General features: G+C 36.8%; 2 protein-coding genes, 1 long non-coding RNA gene and 1 pseudogene across 4 annotated transcripts; 1 reads left to right on the forward strand and 3 right to left on the reverse strand.

The window, feature by feature from the left end:
- Positions 1–738: 738 nt before the first annotated feature.
- On the reverse strand, positions 739–2,246 carry LOC114536631. Its single transcript, XR_003688469.1, has 4 exons — positions 2,169–2,246; positions 1,929–1,985; positions 1,295–1,384; positions 739–825 (listed from the first exon to the last, which is right to left on the reverse strand). It is a non-coding gene; the product is annotated as an uncharacterized LOC114536631 (long non-coding RNA).
- Positions 2,247–2,750: 504 nt separating this feature from the next.
- Positions 2,751–22,848, reverse strand: LOC114536605. Of its 2 annotated transcripts, none has more exons than XM_028557962.1 (4): positions 22,762–22,848; positions 8,364–9,405; positions 8,018–8,266; positions 2,751–4,372 (listed from the first exon to the last, which is right to left on the reverse strand). In XM_028557962.1, exons 2-4 carry the CDS (start codon positions 9,385–9,387, stop codon positions 3,243–3,245), a joined length of 2,403 nt encoding a protein of 800 aa, XP_028413763.1. In that variant the 5' UTR covers positions 9,388–9,405; positions 22,762–22,848; the 3' UTR covers positions 2,751–3,242. The 2 variants fall into 2 exon arrangements, with proteins under 2 accessions (XP_028413763.1, XP_028413762.1); XM_028557961.1 differs by lacking the exon at positions 22,762–22,848 and adding an exon at positions 21,610–21,699.
- Positions 15,744–17,174, forward strand: LOC114536607 (putative nuclease HARBI1). Its single transcript, XM_028557963.1, has 2 exons — positions 15,744–16,490; positions 16,940–17,174. The coding sequence occupies exons 1-2, from the start codon at positions 15,923–15,925 to the stop codon at positions 17,131–17,133; spliced, it is 762 nt and encodes a 253-aa protein (XP_028413764.1). The 5' UTR covers positions 15,744–15,922; the 3' UTR covers positions 17,134–17,174.
- LOC114536626 lies at positions 17,215–19,237 on the reverse strand (annotated as a pseudogene).
- Positions 22,849–24,187: the final 1,339 nt, after the last annotated feature.

A 24,187-nucleotide genomic window follows, 5' to 3' on the forward strand; every position in this document is an offset into this window, starting at 1 on the left:
TAACCAATTCCAAAAAAACTAGCAAGGTTTTATTATACATGTATATAGTACGTACGCAAATATCTGCAGGCAGTAGTCATAGAAGTAGAGGTCAATGATTACAGCCCATTTTTTTCTCCATTTTGCTGAGTATACTATAAATTACATAACTGTATGTTATTATTGTGAATACTCTATCTGGGCCAATCAAAACTAAATTTACCATGGATATTTTATTTAGGAATATGCCGCAATTGTAAAAAGAGGGCCCACTGGGCAATCAATTGCAAAAAATGTATGTGTTTTTTAGTTGTTTGTTATCACACCTAGAGTATGAGAATTGAGGGTCAGGTAGGGGATGGAGACTAACATTGTATGTTTTTTTAATAGTCACAATATCATATTTTATTCATTTCAGCGCAAAATAGAAATGGATAAAGTGAGAGAAATACATGCAGTTGTACTAAATGATGCTATGAAATCCGTAATTTTTCTGGCAACTCTTCCACCTAAAAAGTCTTCTTTCATACCCCAAATAGGACAATATGAAGTGAGCTGATAGTTTAACTCATTATAATTAATTAACTGCATGGTCATAAACCAGTTCATAGTAATTGTTGTGTTTATACATATAGCAGAGACCTTATCAATAGACAATTGTTTTTTTTTTATTGATAATAGTCTACATCATACAGGTAATTACAGGTAAAATCTATTGTATATATTTTGTAGAAAAGAAGATGTTTTAAATATGGGGAACCTAGGCATATGGTCAGAGTCTGCCAATCCACTGTATTGCACTGAAATGCATCCTGAACAGCTGAAACAATTGTTCTGTTACAGTTTCTAAAGAAACAATATTTTTCATTTTCCAAGTGTGCAGGTTACAAATGTTCTCAATGGACCTTAAATTTTTGCATTAAAGTTTCAGACCCATGCATAGCTCATGTTCAAATGGAAATTTGAAATTTTAACCTTCACACTTGTCCTGGTTTTAACCATTGTGATTTAACTTTTGTTGGTTTTGTTAATGTTGCATTATGGAATTTAAATAGCCAACAACCTAAAATTAAAAATGTTTCAAAATGCTACTACTACTATATAGATAATGAAGGTAATAATGACATGCATAATTAAATATTTTATGAAATCTCTACATGAAACTTAACACATTAGTTGTAAGAAGAAAATTGTAACTTTCGGAATCTCAAACTATTGGAAATTTGATTGAGTATAGTTCAATTACATCTATAATTGCTACAAATATTCAATAAATTTTACAATGATAATCCATATGATGTAAAATACTTAATACCTTTCTTTCCAAACAATTCAGTTGCAACTCCTGTGGTCCATGCATCCCAATAGGGAAATGGTTTTGAAGAGTACATGAAACTGAAATCACCTTGAAAGAAAAACACAATAAAATGAAGTGCAACAGACATTGCAAAAATTGTCAAATATGCATCCCTGCCATTTTCCCTTGCATCCTTCTAGGGTTTGTCAGTACTGCACAATGCACAGTTTAATACCAGAGACAATCAAACTTACTTTCCAATTAAAAAAGGTGGTGTTCAATGGCAAAGCCAGAACGATAATTAGGGTCTTAGGGCCATATTCATATATTCCTGATATGCAGGATTGTCTTTACAGTCTGTTAATATCATAAATATATGAATATGGGCCCCCCTAATTATCAATGCTGGCTATGCCACTGGTAGTGTTATAAATTGTATTGATATATGAAGGTATGACAAGTATGGTAAGTGCGTCCTCCTAGGTGGTATGCAATTATTGCACTTTTTATCACAATTTGTAACAGGCCTGTATCACTATATACACTGAGCCTGGAAAAATGGCTAACAATGTGAATGATGCATTGTTTTTTTTGGCTTTGAAATGATTGGCCTGGTTTACACAATTAAAGGGTAAAGACACTTTTTTAATACCTGTTAGCCAATAATTAAAGATAGTCATCACTTCTGAAGTTTTCAGGGCTTTTTTGTCTGTAGAAATAAAAACAAATAGTTGACGCAATGCACGATTTCACATAAAAAAGTGTTTGAATGAGTTTATGTTACTTTCATGAATTTATTACAAGCCCTTAAGATTTCCAAAAAAACAAGGGATGTGCACAAAGCAACGGTTTATAATAATATAAGAAAATATAAAATAATAATAGAAAATACCTCTTTCACTTCAAGACTGCACTTCCATATTTTTCTCCGGCTTGTATTTGTTTTTTTTTCATGTGGACGATGAAGGCGCGGACGTTTTAAGAAATATTGTTTAAAAAAAGTTCAAATATCAGCCAGCTGTGGTCTGCGAAACCGTTTCTTCCTTCGTACGTTTTTTTTAACACAATTATTCTAAACATCGTGTCAAAACATTTGTGGCGCAGGCAAGAGAATTACAATATGTTTGCCGCAGTATTTAAAAAAAACAGGGGGGAGTGATTGTTTTAGCGGGCTCAGATTTGAGCCTGGTCAGTGGTAACTACCATGGCCATTTAGGACCAGGTGGCGTCAGCAGAGCTTCTACGCATGCGCAGAAGGGCGAAGTCCGCCATGTTGGTGGCTTCAAAAAGATGGCGGCGAAGTTACTGAAAAATGACGAGCCGGTCCTCCAGGAATTATTATATAGCTCAGTGGGACGCGTGGAGCCGCGAGTCGACTCTCTGTCAATCTCTCCTCTGTGGCCACGCCCCTGCATGCAATTCCAATCAAGCTTTAATCAAGTTAAATTTGCTATTGTGCAAAATATTTCGCGTCTAAATATTTCTACATGACACATCAGACTGTGCGGCTGTTTAATATATCAGCTAGACTAAAAACTAAAATAGTTAAGACTAAGTTGATGTGTAAATTATTTTTACAACAATATTCACATACCTAGTTATACATACCCTGGAAGGAAAATTTCTATTGTTGAACGAAATCATTAGTGGAAGTTAATAGACTTCTAGACGTTAATAGACACTTAGAGTAGTAATTAAATCTCCAAAGGAAAGATTCTCAGTTTTTTCTAACAGTCTAGTCGCCGCCGATCAATTAGCACGAACTTTAAGCGTAGCTGTAAGTGATAAGGACACGACGACAATCAAGGTTTAGTGAATAGTGATTAACAATAGTACATGTCCTTTTTTTATATGATTTACGGGACTTATAACTACCAAGTCGAGTATTAATTAATAGAACCAACACTCTTTAAATTTCAGGCACACAACAACGTATTTGAACACGATGTAATATATCCACGATCCTTTAGCGATTAAATAAAAAACGTATAACAGCCAAAGCCAGTACCACAATAACTCCTCCACCAAATAAGTAACGATTTCCTGTGACGTTTTCTTTCCATCCCTCAGTATCAGGCTCCTTTATTGATTCTTCTCTCGTGTTTGATACTTCTCTACGTTGCTCTTCCATGTCTTTCTCCTCATTCTTTTTTTCTTCCAATTGACATTTCTCTTTTTCATCATGAACCGGTTGCAGATCTTTATCATCAAAAAGACCACGCAATGCTTGATGGCAAACTTCCCCTTTCTTCTTATCAATAGTGGCGACTACATTAGAAATATTCTCTAGATTCATTTCAGTAGTCAACATCGCTGGCTCTTTGGGCAGGGACAACTTCCACTCCAGGAATTTCTCTTCAGAGAATAGTGTGCTCTTTGTATGCAAGGCACTTCGCCCTCCATTCCACCGTGTTTCTGTTTTATCCAAGACAGTCTTCTTTGCCATCTCTGTCGATACTTGGTACTTGGGACCCACTTTAGTCCCGATAACTCCACTTAGATCCGCACCAACTGATCCATCTACTGAGTTATCATCTTGTTTTGATGCTTCCAAACCTTCAGTGAAGGTTTTTACCTCAACTGCTCCTCCAACATAAGCTGAAGTGACCACGAAATGACCGAAACGATTAAAAAAATTCATAAAATCGTGCTTGCATTTTTCGTCGCCTGTGTATTGGTCAGGTAATTTTTCAACAGCAGACACAAAATCATCTGTGGTGGAGATCTTCTGGGACTCGAAATTTCCAATAATAATCTTAGCAATTCGATATTCTTGCAATGAAATCGTGGTGGTCTTCGTAGACTTGCTACTACCATTTTCCTTCTGATTTGCACTTGCTTCGAACTTAGGCGCCATTCTCAATATGTTCTGTGCAAAATCAAGGCTTACGCCGAGACATTTCAATCTATGCTTTACATGCAATTCATCGGACTGAAAGTTCATTTGAAATTCCCGAGTCTCGTTGACTTTGACGATTTCAGCGCAAGTAGGGATATTAAAACCATACTTTGTTTCATTTACAGCTGATAACTTAAAAATATCAGTGGTGACACTTTTGTCCAATAAGATATTATATCCTCGGCCAACCACGTCAGCTATAAAAGAAACAAAATCGCTCTTAATGGGATGTTTACATGTATGATCCACCTAGCTTATGCGAGTTGAGGCGTAAAATGATTTTGAAATATAAAAGGTAAAATGGAGTATAATTATTACAATAACATGAAACTAGTCATAATATTCTTATACGTTTGCGTGGTGACATCAAATAAGTAAATTAACTGGGAGGTACACCACGTAAGTATTTACTATTGCAAGGCTTTCGGTCCGTAAACCTGGGGCTTCGTCAGTGTAATAATTTACAATTTTTGAATGAAGTTGAACATGATATTTAACAGTTATTCTGCGAACTCGAGTCGTATATGAGCTGATAGTTATAGCTGACGTTGAGCTGACGTTTTATTATATACACAAACTTTGTCGCCCTTTCGGTGCATTTTGGTGTGCTATTATCAGCTAAAGCTTAGATTTCTATTTCACTCAACTCCCGAAGTCTTTCAGCCATTTTGTTTACTTTCTATACTAGACAGATTTGAGCTATAATATCTGTCTAGTAGCCAACTAATGAAATTGCAGCATACCTAATATCTGGCGCTTGTGTATATAATAATTCTTTATTATTATATACAATATACACAAGCGCCAGATATTAGGTATGCTGCAATTTCATTGGTTGGTTACTAGACAGATATTAGCTCATATCTGTCTTGTAGAGAAAGCAGACAAAATGGCTGAAAGATTTGGGAAGTTGAGTGAAATAGAAATCCAAGCTTTAGTTGATAATAGCACACCAAAATGCATCGAAAGGGCGACAAAGTTTGTGTATATAATAAAACAGTTATTCTGCTCACTCTCGTCGTATATGGCCGACAGCCACTCGAGTTCGCAGAATAACTGTTAAATATCAAGCCGAAGTTTGTGATTATTAACCGAAGACGAAGACTGCGGTGGATAATAACAAACTAAGGCTTGATAATTCTTCATATAATGTGAAAACCGAATTCAATAATTGTGATGAACATTACAATTTTGAATTGTTCTCTTGAAGTTGTTTCGGTTTCACATTTCCGCCCTTTTGGCACAATTTAATGATATACAGTTATGGAACTCGCGGCGGAACCCTTTGATGTTGCTGTCCCCCTGCCTACGCTATTTCACGCGCCACGCAAATTGCTCTGGCAAGTGTATTTTGACTCTAAAGTAAAGGAAAAAGGTGTTCGAAAGACGAAAAATGTTAATATTTTAAAGCTGGCTCTATTGATCTCTTTTTATTGGCCTAAATCTTAAAAACAAACGGTAAATGTTTTTTTTTAAAAAAATATATGCGTTAGGTTAATAAAGAGGTAAGAAATACAAGCACGAATGATTTTCTTTATAAATATCAAGCTGATTGCCAACATCGATTAGAAATTAGGCAGTTATTTTTCCATCCAGAAAACATCTGAGCTGATCTTAAAACAAGCATGATTGATATGTTATTTCTACAATTCAAAACACACGAAAAAATTTCTTTGAAAATAATTTATTCTGCCATAAAGCTAGCAAAAACTACATGTTTTTTATTCGAATCTTGAACTTGAATTCAAAGGATTTACAATAAACAAATACAACTTTTACCTATATATACAATACTTTTTACATGAGTATAAATCCAAATTCACACACAAATGGCAAATGCCAACAGATATTAACTTCAGTTCATACATGATTGTAATATTCATGAAGGACATGCAAATCAATTTCCAATCTAATCTATTCAATTCTGTGTGGCTTCCATGAGAAGATTGAAAGCTATTTTCCAATTTTTTGATGTGAATATTTAATGAAAAATATAAATATTTTGTGCTCTGAAACTATAATATGGTGATGAACTCAATGTGTCCTAACCTTCCCTTTTACATGGAGTTTTAATGTTGTAGAATGTGCATTGCATGGATAGATTCAAGAACAAGGCTTTTTGTTGAGATTAATTACATGAATGAATTTAGACCAAGCCTAAATAATTTGAACAGTGAATGCATAAAAATGGTAATATAAAAGCTTACCTAACATAAATTTCTTATACTAATATGCAAGCTATATATCTGTAGAACCGTTGTCTAACCTTGCTGCTGCTGCTAGATAATTTAGTTCAAGAATTTCCATTGGTACCGGCCCGAAGAGGGTCCGAAGAGTCCAAAGTGAAATAATAGTACACATAGGAGACATAATAGGGTTCACAAATATCAGTAAACTGCGTATACGTTGTAAAACGTTTTTTAATAGCCATCTAACTTGCTATCTTGAACAGTAGAACTAAATGACTTGATATGTCATCTGCTCAAAAGTTAACTTTAAGAAGATTGTTTTGCCATCTAGAAAAAAATACGACTGCATGTTGGCGAAATATAGTCATATAGACCTACATTTATTAGATGAAATACCAAACTTTGAATTTTTACCTGGCAGTTCTAGAAGCTTCGTGTGAAAATCACACTCCTCGTAGTTGTATTTACCGTTTTTTACCGTTTTAATTCGTATTATCGCAGTCATTTTTAATCCAAAAGGAGCAATGTCGGAAAGATAAAAAAAAATTGTCAAAAGAGACCAAGAGCAAAAGACCCTTAATTGGCTTTAAAATTACATTTTTTTCTGCTAAAAAATCGAATTTTCCTTTTTAAAAAGTGCAAAAACACTTGCCAGAGCCTAGCGCATGCGCATTAAAAACAGGGGACAAGATTCGCCGCGAGTTCCACCTCTGTGTTCATCTGTGTAGTCCACTGTTGTGCCTTTGGGACGTTGGAATGATAACTTAGAAAAATTGAAGCCAGTGCTTTTTACTTTTTCTGAGTTATGAGTTGAATTATTTGTCCCCAAATGTTGAGCCGTATATGAAATTAAAACAATAAAAAAGTTATATTTCGTGTGGAAATTTCGAGAGTTAAGCTTAAAGGGAAATATCTAAAAAATATTTGAAAATTTCCCGGTTTTTTGCCGGTGGTAGGTAAACCTCCCTATCCAGCGCCAAAAATACGCGACGCGCGGGGTTGATGACATCATCGGAAATGGTCGGAAAATGTTCGGGCAAACATCAGGTCACGCGACGCGTGGTGTTGATGACATCATCGGGAACGATCGGAAAAATGCTCGGGCAAACATCGGCAAGCAGAAATATATTCCATCAGTCTTACCACCGCAGAGATTCCATGAGCACGCATGTGCTGCGCTGATCATAACACGTTTCGCTAGATACCGTTTTGGTTTGCTGATCGTTTCGAACAAAAATTTTTCTTCAAATATCTTTCTTTTTCGGCCACATCGAGTTTCAATCGATGCCAATCCAGCTATTTATGGTAATTGTGAATTACTCTTGACTAGTTTATCCGCGAAATATTTCCTGGATAGAGGAAATATCCAGCTATGAAAATCATGGACGAGCTCGAAACCAGCGTGATTTCGAACCAGTGCGCGTCCAGTAATGATTTTTCTGGTTCGGCGATGCCGAAGCCAAATGGAAAAGAAAGCGAGTGAGAAACGACTTCGCAGTGCAAAGTTGGACGCCTTGGAAAAAGATCAAACCGCAGCGGACGATTTCGAAAGCAGAATTAATGCGTTGATAGTTACTGACCTGTGATTTCTGACCACGATTAAATACTTTATTAGAAGCATGACAGTTATGAAAACATAAAAAGATTTAATACCTGAAAAAGATGAATCACTTTCATTTTTAATTCCAAATTTCTGTTGAAGCATTTTAAAACAATGATCGGTAATCTCTCCGTCATAAAGACAATTTATTGCTGCCAGTGATACAGACTGTAATCTTCCTTCCTTTGACAAACCCATAGAGTTCATCCAGATACCAAGTTTTAAAACTTTCTCTTGTTGTGTTTTGTCGAGTTTGTTTTCTTTCACATAGTCGTTCACAAACATGCCGACTCGATTCAAACCTTAAAATCGATTTTTACCAATTAAAATTGTCTTTTTAAAGGAAATTGGCAATAAAAAATATTTAAAATAACTCCAAAAACAATATATAATACCAACCTCCTTTTGCATCATCGCTAAAAGCATTTGAAAATTCTTCCTCTTCATCAGACAATTCTTCACTTTGAGAATCCTTCGCCTCAACTTTATGACCTTCTTCTGTTGGGTCCTTTTTAGCTCTTGTGAAACAAGAATTAAACGCTAATAGGCCAAAGCGATCTTTATTTCGATCAAGAAGCTCCGCACAGGCGTCGTATAAGTTCTTAGGCTGTCTCTCGCTATTCGGTAGAATTGTAAAATCACCTGCTTTCTCAAGTTCATGGTCATCGAAGTCATTTTCTATCAATACCACAGGTGCAGAGACGCCAAGCACGTTAAACACGGTAGCTGAAATTGCATCTTTCTTTTCTTGTATCTTTTTTTCCCATTTTTTCACATTCCGGTGACCAAAAGAGCAGCAAAATGTTGCAATCACAACAAGATTTGGATGACTTGTGTCAACCACTTTGAGCAATTTAATCCCCCTAAGGCATTTGGAAAAACTGCTCTTCTCACGCTCGATCCGGGTAGTAAGGACGTTAACCACCAAAAATACAAGATTTGGATAAGTAAGCTGATTTGGTAAGCCTGGATGTGTTTCAAAAAATCTTTTAATGGAAACGAAATTACAAGCATCTTGCTTCACACCAGCATCATCATCATTAAATCCTGGTGTATCTATAATACCCATTTTTAAATCACAAACTGCGTAATCTTGGTTGTCAGTGGTAAGAATGTATTCTCTGGTGGTTTTAGTTTCGGACTTGGAACTACTGGTGACCGCAACAGGAGTTCCTTCTCCTGTATCAAGTAAATGGTTTATTGTAGACGACTTCCCAACCCCACTACTTCCTACCAACAAAATCATGGCAGAATTACATGGACGTTTTATCTTTGCACTCGAGAGTAAACAGTGGTAAAGCTTTGCTCTGGGAGGTGGGTCGGAGTCCCGATGAAGGTTTTCAAATAATCTCATTTCCTCCATAAAATCTTCAGCTGAAGCTGGCAAAGGTTTCAATTCATCAGGATTCGTTTCCATTGCCATTCAAATGTATTTAAAAACCTATGAAACAAAAATATTTTATTACCATATTGCTTGGGAATGTTGAGGACAATGAAGTGATAGATGATAATAAATGATAGAGTTGAGTCAGTTGGCCACCACCATCGCTAAATTTCTCAAATATGTTAAGATGTGCTATTCCATTCGACAATATATTTATTTCCGAATCGTCCTATTGTTTTTAACATTGCATATTAAAAAGAAAGTTCTTTAAATCTGACAATGCTTAGTCAACTTGTGCAGTATCAATGGTGTCAGTGAACTGCACAGATTTGCCAGGCGCGCGACCTGATAGAATGGGCAGAAAATCCGGACAAAATTAATATTCTACATCCGGGGGGGGGGTTCTTACGCCTCGCCTGCATTGCTCTACAAAGTCAAAGTGAAACCCAAAAATGGGAAATGCGTCGTATAGAAATGATGTTTTGGACTTCAACCAATTTGGTTGGAATTTACAATCTAATATTAAGCAATACAATGGAGAAATTTCATATCGAGACTGAAATCACTCGATGTACTTGCGTACAATGTACGCAAGTTAACCACGTGATTAATTAATCATCCGACAAACTAGGTTTTGTGCAACGCAGTTATTAAGTCGTGTAGTTAACTAATTATATAGTTAAGGAATTAACTACAGTGATTAGCGATGATCAATAACAAGATCAATAACAAGTCCCTGATGGTCACAGAAAAAGAAAAAGATTTAGGTATATGGATCACGTACAGGAGAAATATTACATTCAGTGGCGACACATATCCAACGAAGAGAATCCTGCCAACTTGGGTAGCAGGGGAGGAAAGGTCAGCGAAAAAGGGCACCCCTGGTGGAAAGGGCCAAAGTGGCTACCACTTTGTGGTGGGTCGCGAGAGTACAAGAAAGAAACAAGAACACAGCGGAATTTTTGTTTTATTTTGTTTTATTTAACTTTGCCAAGTAATATGCAACATTTACCAATATATTTACAACAATATACAATATGGAAAATTGGAAGGGTGCACGCTACAGTTTTCACCAATTACAGCAGCCCCATAAACTATACTAATACTATACAACAAACACAAATCTAATAACAGCACGATATTTGACAGGACAGATTACGAGATTTGTTACAAAACAAACATATAGATTTCCATGTCCTTGGGTCATCAACGTCAAAAACGTCTTCCAGTGCTAACTTGTAATATTTAGAAAGTCCGTTTTTGAATTGTCCTAAACTGATGTTATTGTTTGTCAAACTCTTTGGTAGTACGTTCCATAATCTCTTTGTTCGGTTGAGAAATGACCTTTGGTAGGTAGTGGTCTTGCATTGTACCATTGTAAATGACAGATGATTAGGATCAGACGACCTGGTATCTCTTCTGTTGTTATTGGGTGACGACTGTATTAAATCATTGTCAATGGTCATGATGCCATGCGTTAGTTTGTAGAAGGTTATCATATCTTGAAATTCATGCCAGTAGCACAATGGGAGGAGGTCTAAAAGTGCGAGTCTCTGGTTGTAGGTTGTGTCACAACGGAAGGGCAGATTTAGAACGTACTTTGTTGCGCGTCTTTGAAGTCTTTCCACGCGTTTGATTAAGGTCACTGATTGTGGTGCCCAAATTTGAGATCCATAGCAGAGCTGTGGAAGATCGAGCAAAACTAAGCCTTCCAGTAATGTTATTCTTGTCTTTCATGGTCGCATTCAAGGCGATCACCCAATCTACCTCCCAGACAAAGACCATTTTACCGAGAAGTTAGTGGTGCGCATTCCCATAAGTGTCCCTTCATGGGGGGTGGGATTGACTATAGCCCAGGTTTGAAACGAGTACTTGATCCAACGACTAAGAAGAATCGCTAGACGAGTGAGAAAGAACTGTTTTGGTTGCAAACGTTTCCACGCATCACGATTACCAAACCCTCAACCGGGAAAGTTACCGAGAGATCGATCGTCAGGAGAGCCCGTCCCAAGTCGTAGGAATCGATTACGAGCAAGAACATAAAGCCTACATCCTAGTCTACGCCTGCTCCTTGGCGCGTGCGCTGTACCTTGAAGTATAACGAAAACTCTGAGAACAGAAGAGTTCCTTACCAACTTGAAAAGGTTTATAGACGGCCGGAGAAAGTATACTCAGATGTGAAGACATTTGTTCCTGGAGCGAGGTGGCTAAAACGAATTATGCATGACGAGAGATTCAACGATGAGTTGGCGAAGATGGCTATCAAGTGACAGTTCAAGTTGAATCGAGCGCCTTAGTCGGGTGGCCAGTACAAGAGATTGATAGGTCTTATCAAACAAGCGCTGTACAAATCTTTCGGTAACGGGCATCTTTCTTGCACAGAGTTGGAAGAAGTGATCCTGGATATTGATTGAGGTGGAATTGCAGATCACGATCTTCGGAAACGAGCAAGGTACATCCAACGGTGCAAAGATGTCGTGTGGAAGAGATGGTCGTCCGAGTACCGCATAAGGCTTCGAGAAAGACACAAAATGAAACACGGCGAGAAGGTGATATACGTGGTGATAAGATAGTCTTATTCGTGAACAATTTGAAAAATATCTAAAGTTCAATTGATTGGTTATATGTCCTCGGAAATTTACAAAACGTGAAACTTTTTGCATAAACATGGCCGAAATTAGATGTGATAATTTGTGAAATTGTATATTTGTACAAACAGATAACTTTTGTTCTTATCATAGTAAATAGTTTCCCCAACACTTGGAAAATTGTCAAAGTAGAAATTTTGCACATATCACGCATACGTGATCCATATGATTGACGAAATGCTATTAGCTGGCTTAAGCTGTTACTAAAATTTAATCGGCTCACAAAATAAAACAAGAGATGACTGATTAAATTCGTTAAAATTATCGATTATTATCTGTGAAGTCATTCCGTGCGTCTTTCCTCTTACAGATCACGGCTCTCGACCAATGAAATTGCTTGAATTCTTAACGTTATTATATAAATAAAAATAAATCGAAAATTACAGACATGGATAATTTACATGGTACAAATGCGAGGCTGCAAACTTTATTCTGTTATTTTAACGAAAAAAATTTTGCGATTTTTGTAATTCAATGGTTTGATTAACTGCCGCTTATAACTGGGCAATGAACTGTTCAGTGTTAAATTTGGAGGTGAGTAATGTGCCTTTACGGCTTTACCGAAATATTTTATGCGATACATATTGGCTGACGAAGGCGACAGGCATAGTGTAATAAACTATATTTGTATATAATTATATTTTCAAATTTTGAAGTGGAGGTATTATAATTTTGGCCCGTGGCATAGAAATAAGGTTTTAGTATTGGAAAAAAAACTTGCTGGGTTGACTCTCTTATATATACAGTAAGTATATCCACCTAATATGAACGAGTTTTGTGATTGGCTTTTTGTAACAATAGTGAACAGTGTTTATGATTCGTTCTTTTAGCAATCAATTTCTATATTTCATTGTGTTTTATGTTTATCATCAACCAATGCTTGTTCATATAGGTACGTACCGACCCCTCTTATATGTCTGATTTGCGCATTTGTGGTAGAGTCCTCGAGGCACGGAACTCGTACGTACTACCGAGGTGGGACAAAAAGATGAGCCCATTGCATGGAATATTTGGTTTAGACAACATTTTTAGTCCAAGGCGGTAAAATTGTAACATTTTATTCTCTTCAAAATCTTGCTGTCTAATTTGTTTTTGAATTTGAAATTTGAATCAAATTATGTAATTCGTACGCACTAGCAACTTCGTGAACAGAACAGAATAGAATAATAACTTCTTATTAACCAAGGGCGAGGTCTTTACCGAGAAATATCGGCCGAGGTCTTTTTGAACAAACTGAACTCGAAGAGTGAGGTTTGTACAAAAAGATTGAGGTCCGATATTTCTCCGTAAAGACCCGTATCGCATAAGGTATGTATTTGCACTTGAAACAAACAAGAAATGCATAAATTCGTATTTGTAGCCTGGTACGCATTTGATAAAAACAAAAACTAAATATCAAATTTTTTTAGTTTACCGTTTAAACTGTCTGGGACGTCTTTTTTAATTTCAAAAGCAATCAAATTCTCTCTTGAGCATTTATTTGTGCCTTTTTCATTCAGAATTTCTCTGTTTTTCATCTCCTGATGGATCGGCGATCGAAAAAGCCTCGGTCTGATATTTTACAGTCCATTTTATTGGATGCGTTCAACAGCCTCGTACCCAGGTGCGCGCGGGGGTGCTTGGGGTGGTTTTGCCAAATTTAGCGCCTGGCAGAAAATGAATTCAACATGGAAACAATCAAATGAATTATACAATATAATACAATACAATATAATTATATACTATAATTACTTGAATTAGATCCAGGTTTTTACAGATACACCGGTTTTTAAAAATGTTATAGGTTGATTAATATTGAACATTTCATGTTACAAATTATATCCAATAAGTATCACGTATGAAATCAATTTACTTTTAAACTCAAGTTGTTGCCATATGTTCGCGTTGAATACATGTACGTCCTCGGATTATTAAACCTGTAAACAAAGGAGTATAAGTTTATCTGTCATGTCATGGACAGAAACCTCTTAATATGTTGAAATGCGCTCGCTTTTTTCAATAGTATATATGTAAATACGGCAGGCGATTATTCGAGTGCTCTACGATATAGTCACTCCGACGGAAAATATTTAAATAAAAGTACCTTCAGATGATTCTTCGCCAAGGGAAACGTTCATAATACTTGGCTAGCCTGTCGACAGTCGATCCAGTAAAAAAATTATAAATAATGAAAATAAAAACTGCAAAATACAAGCGTTTTCCAGAATCGGTAACAATTTGCCAGAAATGGGTCATTTTCTGCCTCGCGCTTCCTCGCTAAAACAAACCTCCCCAAGCACCCTTGCGCGCTTGGTTTTTTCAGCTGGGGCCGGTTGTATCAAAGGCGTTTAAGCACAGGTAGCCCGCTATTGGATTTGCTTTTAGTTAAATATTTTTAAAATACATTCTATGCAAAACGACATGAAGTGTAACCTTCCTTTATTCACTGCTGACATATTATCGCATGCGCCAATTCGTGCGGTGCAGTGTGACCTTTATGTATATATTAGAGAGCTTTAGATTTGACTACGGCTCCCGCTACGGCTACGAGATTCGTCACATTGACGTGATATTCGTGATACTTCGTACTGACGCCAGAGGCACGTAGCCCTCGCTCATCTGACTACGGCATTTTAACAAAACTTCGTAGTCCTGACTACGTGATTTAAAAAGCAATAAAAGTTGACATTTTTTCCTTTTTTTCCAGAAAAAAAATTTAGAGAAATGTTTTCCATGACTGTGGCCTTTGAATACGCGTATTTTTGGAAATGGTGAGGGTAAAATTCCCGAAATATTTGACGGGATAAACATGCGTTTATTATTGTGTTTGCAGAGATTTATCATGCCAGTACGTGGTGGCGCATGCATACAACGTTTGTTTCGCGCCACAGTGACGAATCTCGTAGCCGTAGCGGGAGCCGTAGTCAAATCTAAAGCTCTCTATTAATATAAGGTTGGCAACTCTTTGTCGTATTTTCACATTTACGAATTACATACACAAATTACACATGAAAATACTCGTACTTAAACACAAAAATATACACAAAAAACTAAATCTATTTGGGAACTGACTCTCCTAAAACATTTCCGAAACATTTGTTTGTCTTTAAAGCCATTGCAAATATGTGAAATTTACGAAAATACAAACACTTTTTGGTTGAATTTTTTGAAAAGCCGTCGGGATCCCATCACCCTGCCCTACGTCACAGCAAACACGCAATATGATTGGCTTAGTTTTGAATTTTGAAATTTGTTTACGTTAACGGGACTCAACCAGCCAATCATATAGCGTATTTGCTGTGACGTAGGGCAGGGTGATGGGATCCCGAAGGCTTTTCAAAAAATTCAACCAAAAAGTGTTTGTATTTTCGTAAATTTCACATATTTGCAATGGCTTTAAAGACAAACAAATGTTTCGGAAATGTTTTAGGAGAGTCAGTTCCCAAATAGATTTAGTTTTTTGTGTATATTTTTGTGTTTAAGTACGAGTATTTTCATGTGTAATTTGTGTATGTAATTCGTAAATGTGAAAATACGACAAAGAGTTGCCAACCTTATATTAATATATACATAAAGGTCACACTGCACCGCACGAATTGGCGCATGCGATAATATGTCAGCAGTGAATAAAGGAAGGTTACACTTCATGTCGTTTTGCATAGAATGTATTTTAAAAATATTTAACTAAAAGCAAATCCAATAGCGGGCTACCTGTGGTTTAAGTCGCTATCCACCGTATAACTCGCTATCCACCGTATAACTCGCTATCCACCGTATAAAATTTATACGCTTGAGAAATAGCGTTGTATCAAATCCGTTTAGCACTATCCACCGGTTAAAATTTGCCTATCCAGCGTGTAAATTTAAACGGTCCCTTGAGACCGTTTAAGTCACTATCCGGAGGATAAAGTTTAAATTCGTTGTCAATTAAAAAAAAAACATCTAAAATGGCATTGTACAGATTACCTGGAATCCATTTTTATGCACTTCCACGAGTAAATAGAAGAGCGGACAGAGTTTTTAGACGTGAAATTGACAACATTTTACAATATTATGATGATGAGCTGCGAAAACGATACCGTTTCGGTAGGCAAACCATCGTCTACATAACCAATCTTGTACGAGACGAAATCAGTCCTGCAACTAATCGTACTCACGCTGTTTCGGCCACCCACCAAGTTTTAATAACACTTCGGTTTCTTGCATCTGGCAGCTTCCAACAAGTGACCGGAGATACTCTTGCAAGCTTGGATAAGGCCACTGTTTGTCGAATAATACGTCGTGTTACTGTTGCTCTATGTCGTAAGATTAACCAATTCATTAAATTCCCTCAATCACAAGAAGATCGTGACATCGTGAAGCAAGGTTTTTACGAGATTGCAAACTTTCCGTGTGTAATCGGCTGTGTTGACGGCACACACATTAAAATCCAGGCGCCTTCAGAAAACGAGCCAGATTTCGTAAATCGAAAGAGGGTCCACAGTATAAACGTACAAGGAATCTGCGACCATAAAGGTACAGGAAATATTTTGTTTATACCACAGTTATTTAAATATGGCGCATTAAAAATGTAAATAGTCTCGTAGGGTAAATAGGGATGATTGTGAATGGATTTTTTTTACCGGAAGTCAAATTAGTCAATATTGTTCTCTGACTTGTCCATTTTATTATTAATAATTGTAACAACTTTTCATCATAGCTTGGTAGAAAATCAGAGGTTGAAAATCACACACGCACTCACATTATGCCATGAAGCCCCCCCCCCCTCTTCAAATTAGAAATGAAATTTAAGCCTGGTTTCCATATGACGCCGACGTCGGCAAAGTATTATTGTCGGTGATTACTGATGAGTGAAATCTTTTGTCTTTCTGAAATCATTTTCTCCTTGGATGATTACAGACAATGAGTCGGCGACAGGTCGGCGTCATATGGAAACCAGGCTTTATTTTCACTTTATCTTGTAGGGAAATTTACCAATATTGTCGCCAAATGGCCTGGGTCAACTCATGATAGCCACATTTTTAGAACATCATCTATTGGCCGCAATTTAGAAGGGACCAATTTTGAAAATGGTGTTCTCTTAGGTGATAGTGGCTATGCCTGTATGCCTTATTTAATGACCCCATACCCAGAACCACAGACACAGCCCCAGCGATGATTTAATCGAGCACACAGGGTCACAAGGTGTATTATTGAGAGGACTTTTGGGGTCCTGAAACGATGCTTTCATGTTTTGCATGGTGAAGTAAGATTGTGTCCAGAGAGGGTGTGCACCATCGTTGTCGCATGTTGCGTTTTGCATAATATTGCCATTGATCACAATGAGCCAATTGATCAGGAAGAGGAAGAACTCCTGATAGAAGAGGACAACAATTATAATGGTATTGATTCTGGAGCAGCAATTCGAAATTATTGCAGCAACATACTTTTAATAAAATAATTTCACATTTCAAATAAAACTGTTTATATAGAACATTTGAAGATTTCTTAATTTTTTAAATTGTATATACATGCATTCAATTCAATTGTGTTAATTAAAATTTATTCCTCTAAAAATAAGTGAGTTTTATTCAGTATTATACTATTATTATATTTGTAAAAAGCCTCTTATATTAATGCTGGTGAAAACTCACTTATATTTAGCCTGCTTGATATTTGCAAATGAATGTTATGTTACAAATAAATAAACAATAACCATTGTTGTTCAATTTTCAAATGATGTGTTAACTCTCAACATCTCAACTTCCAGCCTTAATTTTTCCTGAACTAGCATTAAATTTTGAACTTCTAGTTCAATTTTCTTCTTCTCCAATATAAGGACATCCATTTGTGCTAATTGGATGTCCTGTGTGGTCACTTTTCTTTGCTTTTTGGTGGGTGGCTGATCCACAATTACCTGTATATCTGGGTCTTCTGCAGGAAGTGTTCCTGAGCCAGATGCTTGTAGGGTTGGGTTTGCTGCTTCATGCAGTGTTGTAATAGTAATAGTTGCTGCACCATCTGCAGGAGGTGTTGTAACAGTTGCTGGGTGAGGGACTGTTACCACTGGTAGTGGAATCTTTTCAAGAAATGATGGTGGCACATCACCAACAGCAGGTGGAGGAATAGGGAGACTTGAACATGCCTCAGCAAAAGGGAGCTCCATGGTATGATCATCTAGGGCATCCCAATTTGTATTTGTTCCTACAAAAATCAAACAATATTTGACTACAAGAAACTAGAGTCTAGAAATTGAACACCATATTTGAGAACTGCTAGATACCTGTGTCAATATGTAAATGCAGTACCGGCCACTGACTACTGAATATAAAAATTATAGCTAAAAACTATACAAATGTACTTATCTTTGAAAAATATGTGTGTGTTTATATTAAACATATGAACATATCAAGTGAAATCTTTCAGACCCTCACGACCGACGTATAAAGTAGGGATTTCCACTGTCGAAAGAAGATACTATGCGACGTACGTCTTTTGTAAGCCATTTCGAGATTTAAACATTCCAAACTACCATACTTATAGCCGATATATTCAAAATATGCGTTTTAAATGACATAAAACAACGTTTACAATGACGCTCGCCTTTCTCTTCATATATTTCACTGATTTATGTAATATTATGCGCATGACACCACTCACCTGATTCAATCCCCCCTTGTATCCCACAAAAGCTAGGTTCATCCCCCTAAACAACTCAAGTATTCGCTGGACTGTTGGCTTCAACGGCTGATGGGGGATCTTTCACCTCCAGTTTTTTTGTGAGAATTTTTTTCTTTTCCAAGGTCTTTTCTCGCTTCGCCTTTCATCCCCCGCCACTTCTCTCTTAACTCACTCGGAGTTCTCTTCGCCACCCCAAGCGCATTCACCCGATCGCATATTCTTTGCCAAGTTTCGCTTTTTTTCTTGTTTGAAACAGTTGTTGAAAATTTATCGCGGATGATATTGATATTTTCCTCAGCAAGCTGAAGAATTAAAGCACATTCCGCGGCGGAAAAGTTTGGTTTTCTCGCTCGCTTAGCCTCCATTGTTTGCTTTCAAAATTTCCCGCGCTTCGGACGCATAGCAACGCCTAGCAACCACCGGGAATAACCGGTTTTCTCCAGTTTTCTCCGGATAAATTTAAAGTTATCCGCAGGTTAGTTAAACGCTGTACTAAACGGCCTTCATACAACGCAATTTTATCGAGCGTTTAACTATCCGCCGGATAATAAATTTATACGGTGGATAGGAGCTAAACGCCGTTTAGCTTAAACGCCTTTGATACAACCGGCCCCTGAACTCTATACCTGGATGCAACGTTATACTTATATTTACTATTAAAGCGCCTGGGTACGAGGCTGTGCGTTCAACCACGGGTTCAACCAAGTTGAATGCAAAATTCATATGGCACTTCCGGGCTTCCGTAGTACACATATTCCGTGAACTCGATCAAAACGAAAGGACTGCGCGCATAATTTGGTGCTCGATCTATATAGTTATTATTTATATTTTAAAATGGGCGATTTGCAGATTCCCTTCTTATAAGGATAGTCCTCGTTTTAAGATAACCTAAAAGCAGCCATTTAGCTCGAGTAAACGCTTAGCAAGCACGTCTTCTTTGAATATACACTGGCGGTCAAAAAGAACTGCTCAAATGTTGCTATTGTCGTATGTAACAGGAATCGCGACAATCAATCTTTTATTGTACACTAGCGGTCAAAAAGAACTGTTTAGGTACAAACTCATAAAAAAGAATCGAATATAGAGAGAGCGTCAGAGGCATTTTGGATAATTCTCTCATTCCAAGCAATATTTCAATAATATTATATGCAACCTGCCACACTTCCAAGATAGTCAAATAATGGTTTCAGGAAGAGGGGGTGACAAAAATGGATTGGCGTGCACACTAAAAAGACCTTAACCCTATTGGAAATCTACGGAACATTGTCACGGGGATAGTGCAAGAAAGGAATTATTCATAAAGCGTCCATGGTTTGTGGGTTGCTGTAAAGACTGTCCATAGGATGAATTTCTTTTGACCACTAAGATTACCACCAGAAAGTATGCCACGCAGGTGTAACGCTGTTATCAATTATAAGGCCAAAGGAGGGTCAACAAAATATTAGTATTCCATATAGCTTAGCATGTAATCTAGTCTATATTTACTCGTATATATTGTTAGAGGTACAGTTATACGTTTATTCGAGAGCATGTAACTTGTTTTGATCAGTTCTTTTTGACCGCCAGTGCATAAACGAAACATAATACTTCTAGTCACAACAAAGCTAGACATCGGGCGAAACCTCAAACAGAGTCTGCCGCCTTGATTTGTCCGTGCTAAATATTCCAACGAATTTATCATCCTTGGAGAGATTCGTAGCGTTGCGAACGCGAGAAATGTGCTTCAGGATAACAAATAACAATATGAACGTGCGAATGTGCTCACAATTTCTATACATTGGCCGGCTGACATTTGATTTTGCCATATGTTTCCTATCAAACGACGTAAATGTAGTTCGAAATGTTCGTCAAAACAAAGCGATGATGCTTAGGTAATTCACGTGTACGTTTACAAAAATCTAGTAGTCAATGCCGAATATTCAAATGTTGCCGAATATTCAAATGTTGTCCAACTTCGTGCGTTTATTAATTGTAACGAGGTGGGGTGAAGATGTCTTAAAAACGGTCCGAGACCGAGATTTAATCACACTGTATTAGATCTCCTGCACTATTGGCTTTCCATACTCATTAGGAACTATATAATCAACAGTATCTAAAATCTATCTTGGATTGCGGTAGCCCTTGCATGGAATGTGGTCGGATAATGAGGGTATATTTTGAATATGAACGAAACATAATACTTTTTATCACAACAAAGCTAGACATCTGGCGAAACCTCACACTATGGTCTGCCACCTTGGTCTGCGCGCTAAATTCGTGCCGTTGCAAACGCGAGAAATGTATTTCATGAAAAAGAATTGGACATTATAATGTTTATGATCTATCGATCCTTCGAAAACGTGCGAAAATTCTAACAAAAGTTACAAAGCAGGCGACATATCAACGTGTGAATGCGTTAATAAAGTCTATATGCTGCCATACATTTTCTATCAAAGCTCGTAAATGTAATCGAAATGTTCATCAGGACGAATGTGTCGCGCGTTTTTTGCACTTACGTACACGTGCGTAAAACCTTCTAAGTTGTTGTATAATAATAAACACACCAAATATCAAAAGAATTCAACCCTGTGCATCTACTCATTCATTGATTTAAATTATTTTAAACTTTTACGTGCGTATGTATATATGTGTACATACAAAAAACGCGACATCTAAATTCTAAGTATAATTATAATCAACAACTGAAATTCACAGTCATACAATTGGCAGAGATAAATTTTGAACCAAACTATCGGTAATAACAGATAAATTTTACTCCAAAGAGTTTATAGATATGCCAACAGAAACTACGCCATAAGTAAATAGCAACCAAAATAGCAAACACTGAGATGCAGGGATTGAATGATCTATAGAAATTGGATTAATAAGCTAATTAAACAGCCTTTGTACAGGATCCTTCGTAGAGAATTTCCTAAACAGCCTTGTTACTTGCAGAGTTTAGTGACAGGAGCGGATTAAAAGGCTAAAATCTTACCTGTAGTTAGTATTTGCTACTGATCTTTTATAATTTTTTAAAAAGAACCCTTCAGCAGATTTCTAACAGCGTTATCACCAACAACGAAGTGTTGTGTTGCAACTGGAATCTCAAGTATGGGAAATTTGCTTAAAAATTCGTGGGGGCGTACTGGTTTGTGCCACTCATCTGAAAAATGCTGGATCACGCAGCAGGTATGCATAATAATTTTTGAGCTAATTGCAGCCATCTTTATGTGTCTAGACCTGATGACACTAACGGTATAAACATTGACTTAGCTAACACAACTTCTTTTTAATAATTTCAATTTACTTTTTTGGAACCTAATGTATTAAATATAGTGTGGTCGTATGAAAAGAAATAACCGGTCAGGAATTTTCAGAAATGAATAAATTTTGACTTTTATATTTTTATATTGAGACATGTTGTTGATACATGTGACGTGTTGCCGTTAATGCGTATGTCTGTGATAAAAAAATTGCAGTAGGCTATATAGCCATATACAAAGTAAGTGTTACGTTGTGTTCCATTTATGTTATATATATGATAAAACAGTTTTCACAAACAGCCCTCACATGTAAGCGTCGTATATGGCGACACTCGTAGGACCACATTTTAATGACAACTTTGTGCCGTATGAGATATTTGTTTTGCGAGCGCGTCCCTAACAACAGACGTATGCAGTGGCGTATGTAACGACGATTAGGTTTTGCTTTTCAAATTTTTAATTATTATAAGCGAGGTTTTTTTACTGCATATTTGAATTGACGAACCCTTGTTATTGCATTCATCCGCATTTTCACAACTGAATTGTTTTTAGTTTTCGTAATCTTCTTGTCTAAGCTTGCCTAGCTATCTTAGCTGTAGCATATCAGTTTTATTATGTATTCACAAGAACACTATGAACAGTGCGAAAAAAATTCAAAAACACACTGAAGAGAATTTCAAATGTTTAAAACAAATGAATAATAGTACATTACAGCATAAAATCGTAACAAATAGCACCGACTTACGAAGTACCTTTCTTTCATTATCACTTTCGATTTCCTCATTCGAAGCGAGGTTCACATTTGATATATGATTTCAATAATTTAAATGACTTAAATTTACCAACATTTAGTGACAGGTCCAGAATAAAAGGTTATGTCTTACCTGTGGTAAATATTCCCAACTGATCTCTTCCGAAAAACCCGTTCAGCAGATTGCTAACTTCGGCTTGCGTTAATACCAACAACGAAGTATTGTGTTGCTAGACGGGTGTCTCAGGTATGGGAAATTTGCATAGCAGGTCGTTTGCGCTGGTCAGCAAATTGCGGACGTATTGGTTTGCGCTATTGTTCTGAAAACTGCTGGATCGCGCATCAGGTATACATAAAAATTGAGCTATAATTGCAGAAATATTGATGTGACCACTCTTATTATATGTAATTGTAGGGAGGTATTGCTGACGTAGGATTTAAAAGAGTCGCGGAATCCTGATTATATGAATTATGAAACGTGACGTACCCCCTGATTACAAATTAATCACTATTTGTTTCTCTTTCGCTTTAAATCCCTGTGTGAATAACTAATGAGTCACAACAATATCGCCGCCTAAAATTAGAATACTTCTGCAGGGTCGTTAGAACACTGGCACCGAGCGTTCAAAAGCTGGTTAGCTTAACCCGGTTAAAGCAAATCTTTACATCAATTTTCTTCTTGTTTACAAAGTTGAATATCTTTTGTCATAAATATTTTCTTGGACAACAAGAACCATATTTTGTGAAGTTTTTAAAAGTTTAGAGTTTGGTTTTCTTCTGGTTTTCTTAAAAAAAAGGAATTTTTCTCTTGATATTATTGTATAGTTGCATCGGTAGTCATGGTTTATATGGCCGATAGGCGCAGAAAATGATTATTTACCATTGGTTATGACCTGTTGTGGGTAGCTAGTGAAAGATAAAATTAACAAGCTGTATTTCGCAATTGCTTTTCCTAGTTGTTTGATATAATTATTATTATATTTACTAATAATACCGTTTAATGTGTATTTTAACGATGCCTTTTCAAAGATTCAACATTGCTCTGATGCGGTTATTACCTTCCGGAGAATCTCTAGGGGGGGCTACCCCCCAGTAAGACATTCCGGGGAGCTTCAGCCCCTCAGACCCCCCCCCCATACTCTACGCTTATAGGCCGCATTGGAAGTTTTTAGAATGATCAGCGGTTCAGAAGCACTTCTAAACCAAAACAGTGGAATAAAATTTAGGCCAAGGTTAGCTAGCGCTGACCCAGTATTGAACAACTGGCCCTGCACGCTAATTCATCGAGTATGTGTCACTAACGCAGTGACAAAAACGTTACCGTGACAGTGAATAATTAGAACGTTACAGTGAATAGTTAGAATCCATTACTCTTACTCTTATTCCATTGGGATGACAATTTTAGACTGGATATGTGAAAAACAGCTAATGAATTTATTTTCATTTAAATTCCGCGTGAAAGCCAATACATTAAGAAGAAGGATATTGCTTTCTAACCACGCTTGGGTTTTATCTACTTCATCAAATATTATGTTCACCTGTCATTTTCAGCCATTACT

The sequence above is a fragment of the Dendronephthya gigantea genome, unplaced genomic scaffold (genome assembly GCF_004324835.1).
Source record: "Dendronephthya gigantea isolate DGI-Jeju-01 unplaced genomic scaffold, DenGig_1.0 000141F, whole genome shotgun sequence".
In the NCBI taxonomy this organism is placed as follows: domain Eukaryota; kingdom Metazoa; phylum Cnidaria; class Anthozoa; order Malacalcyonacea; family Nephtheidae; genus Dendronephthya; species Dendronephthya gigantea.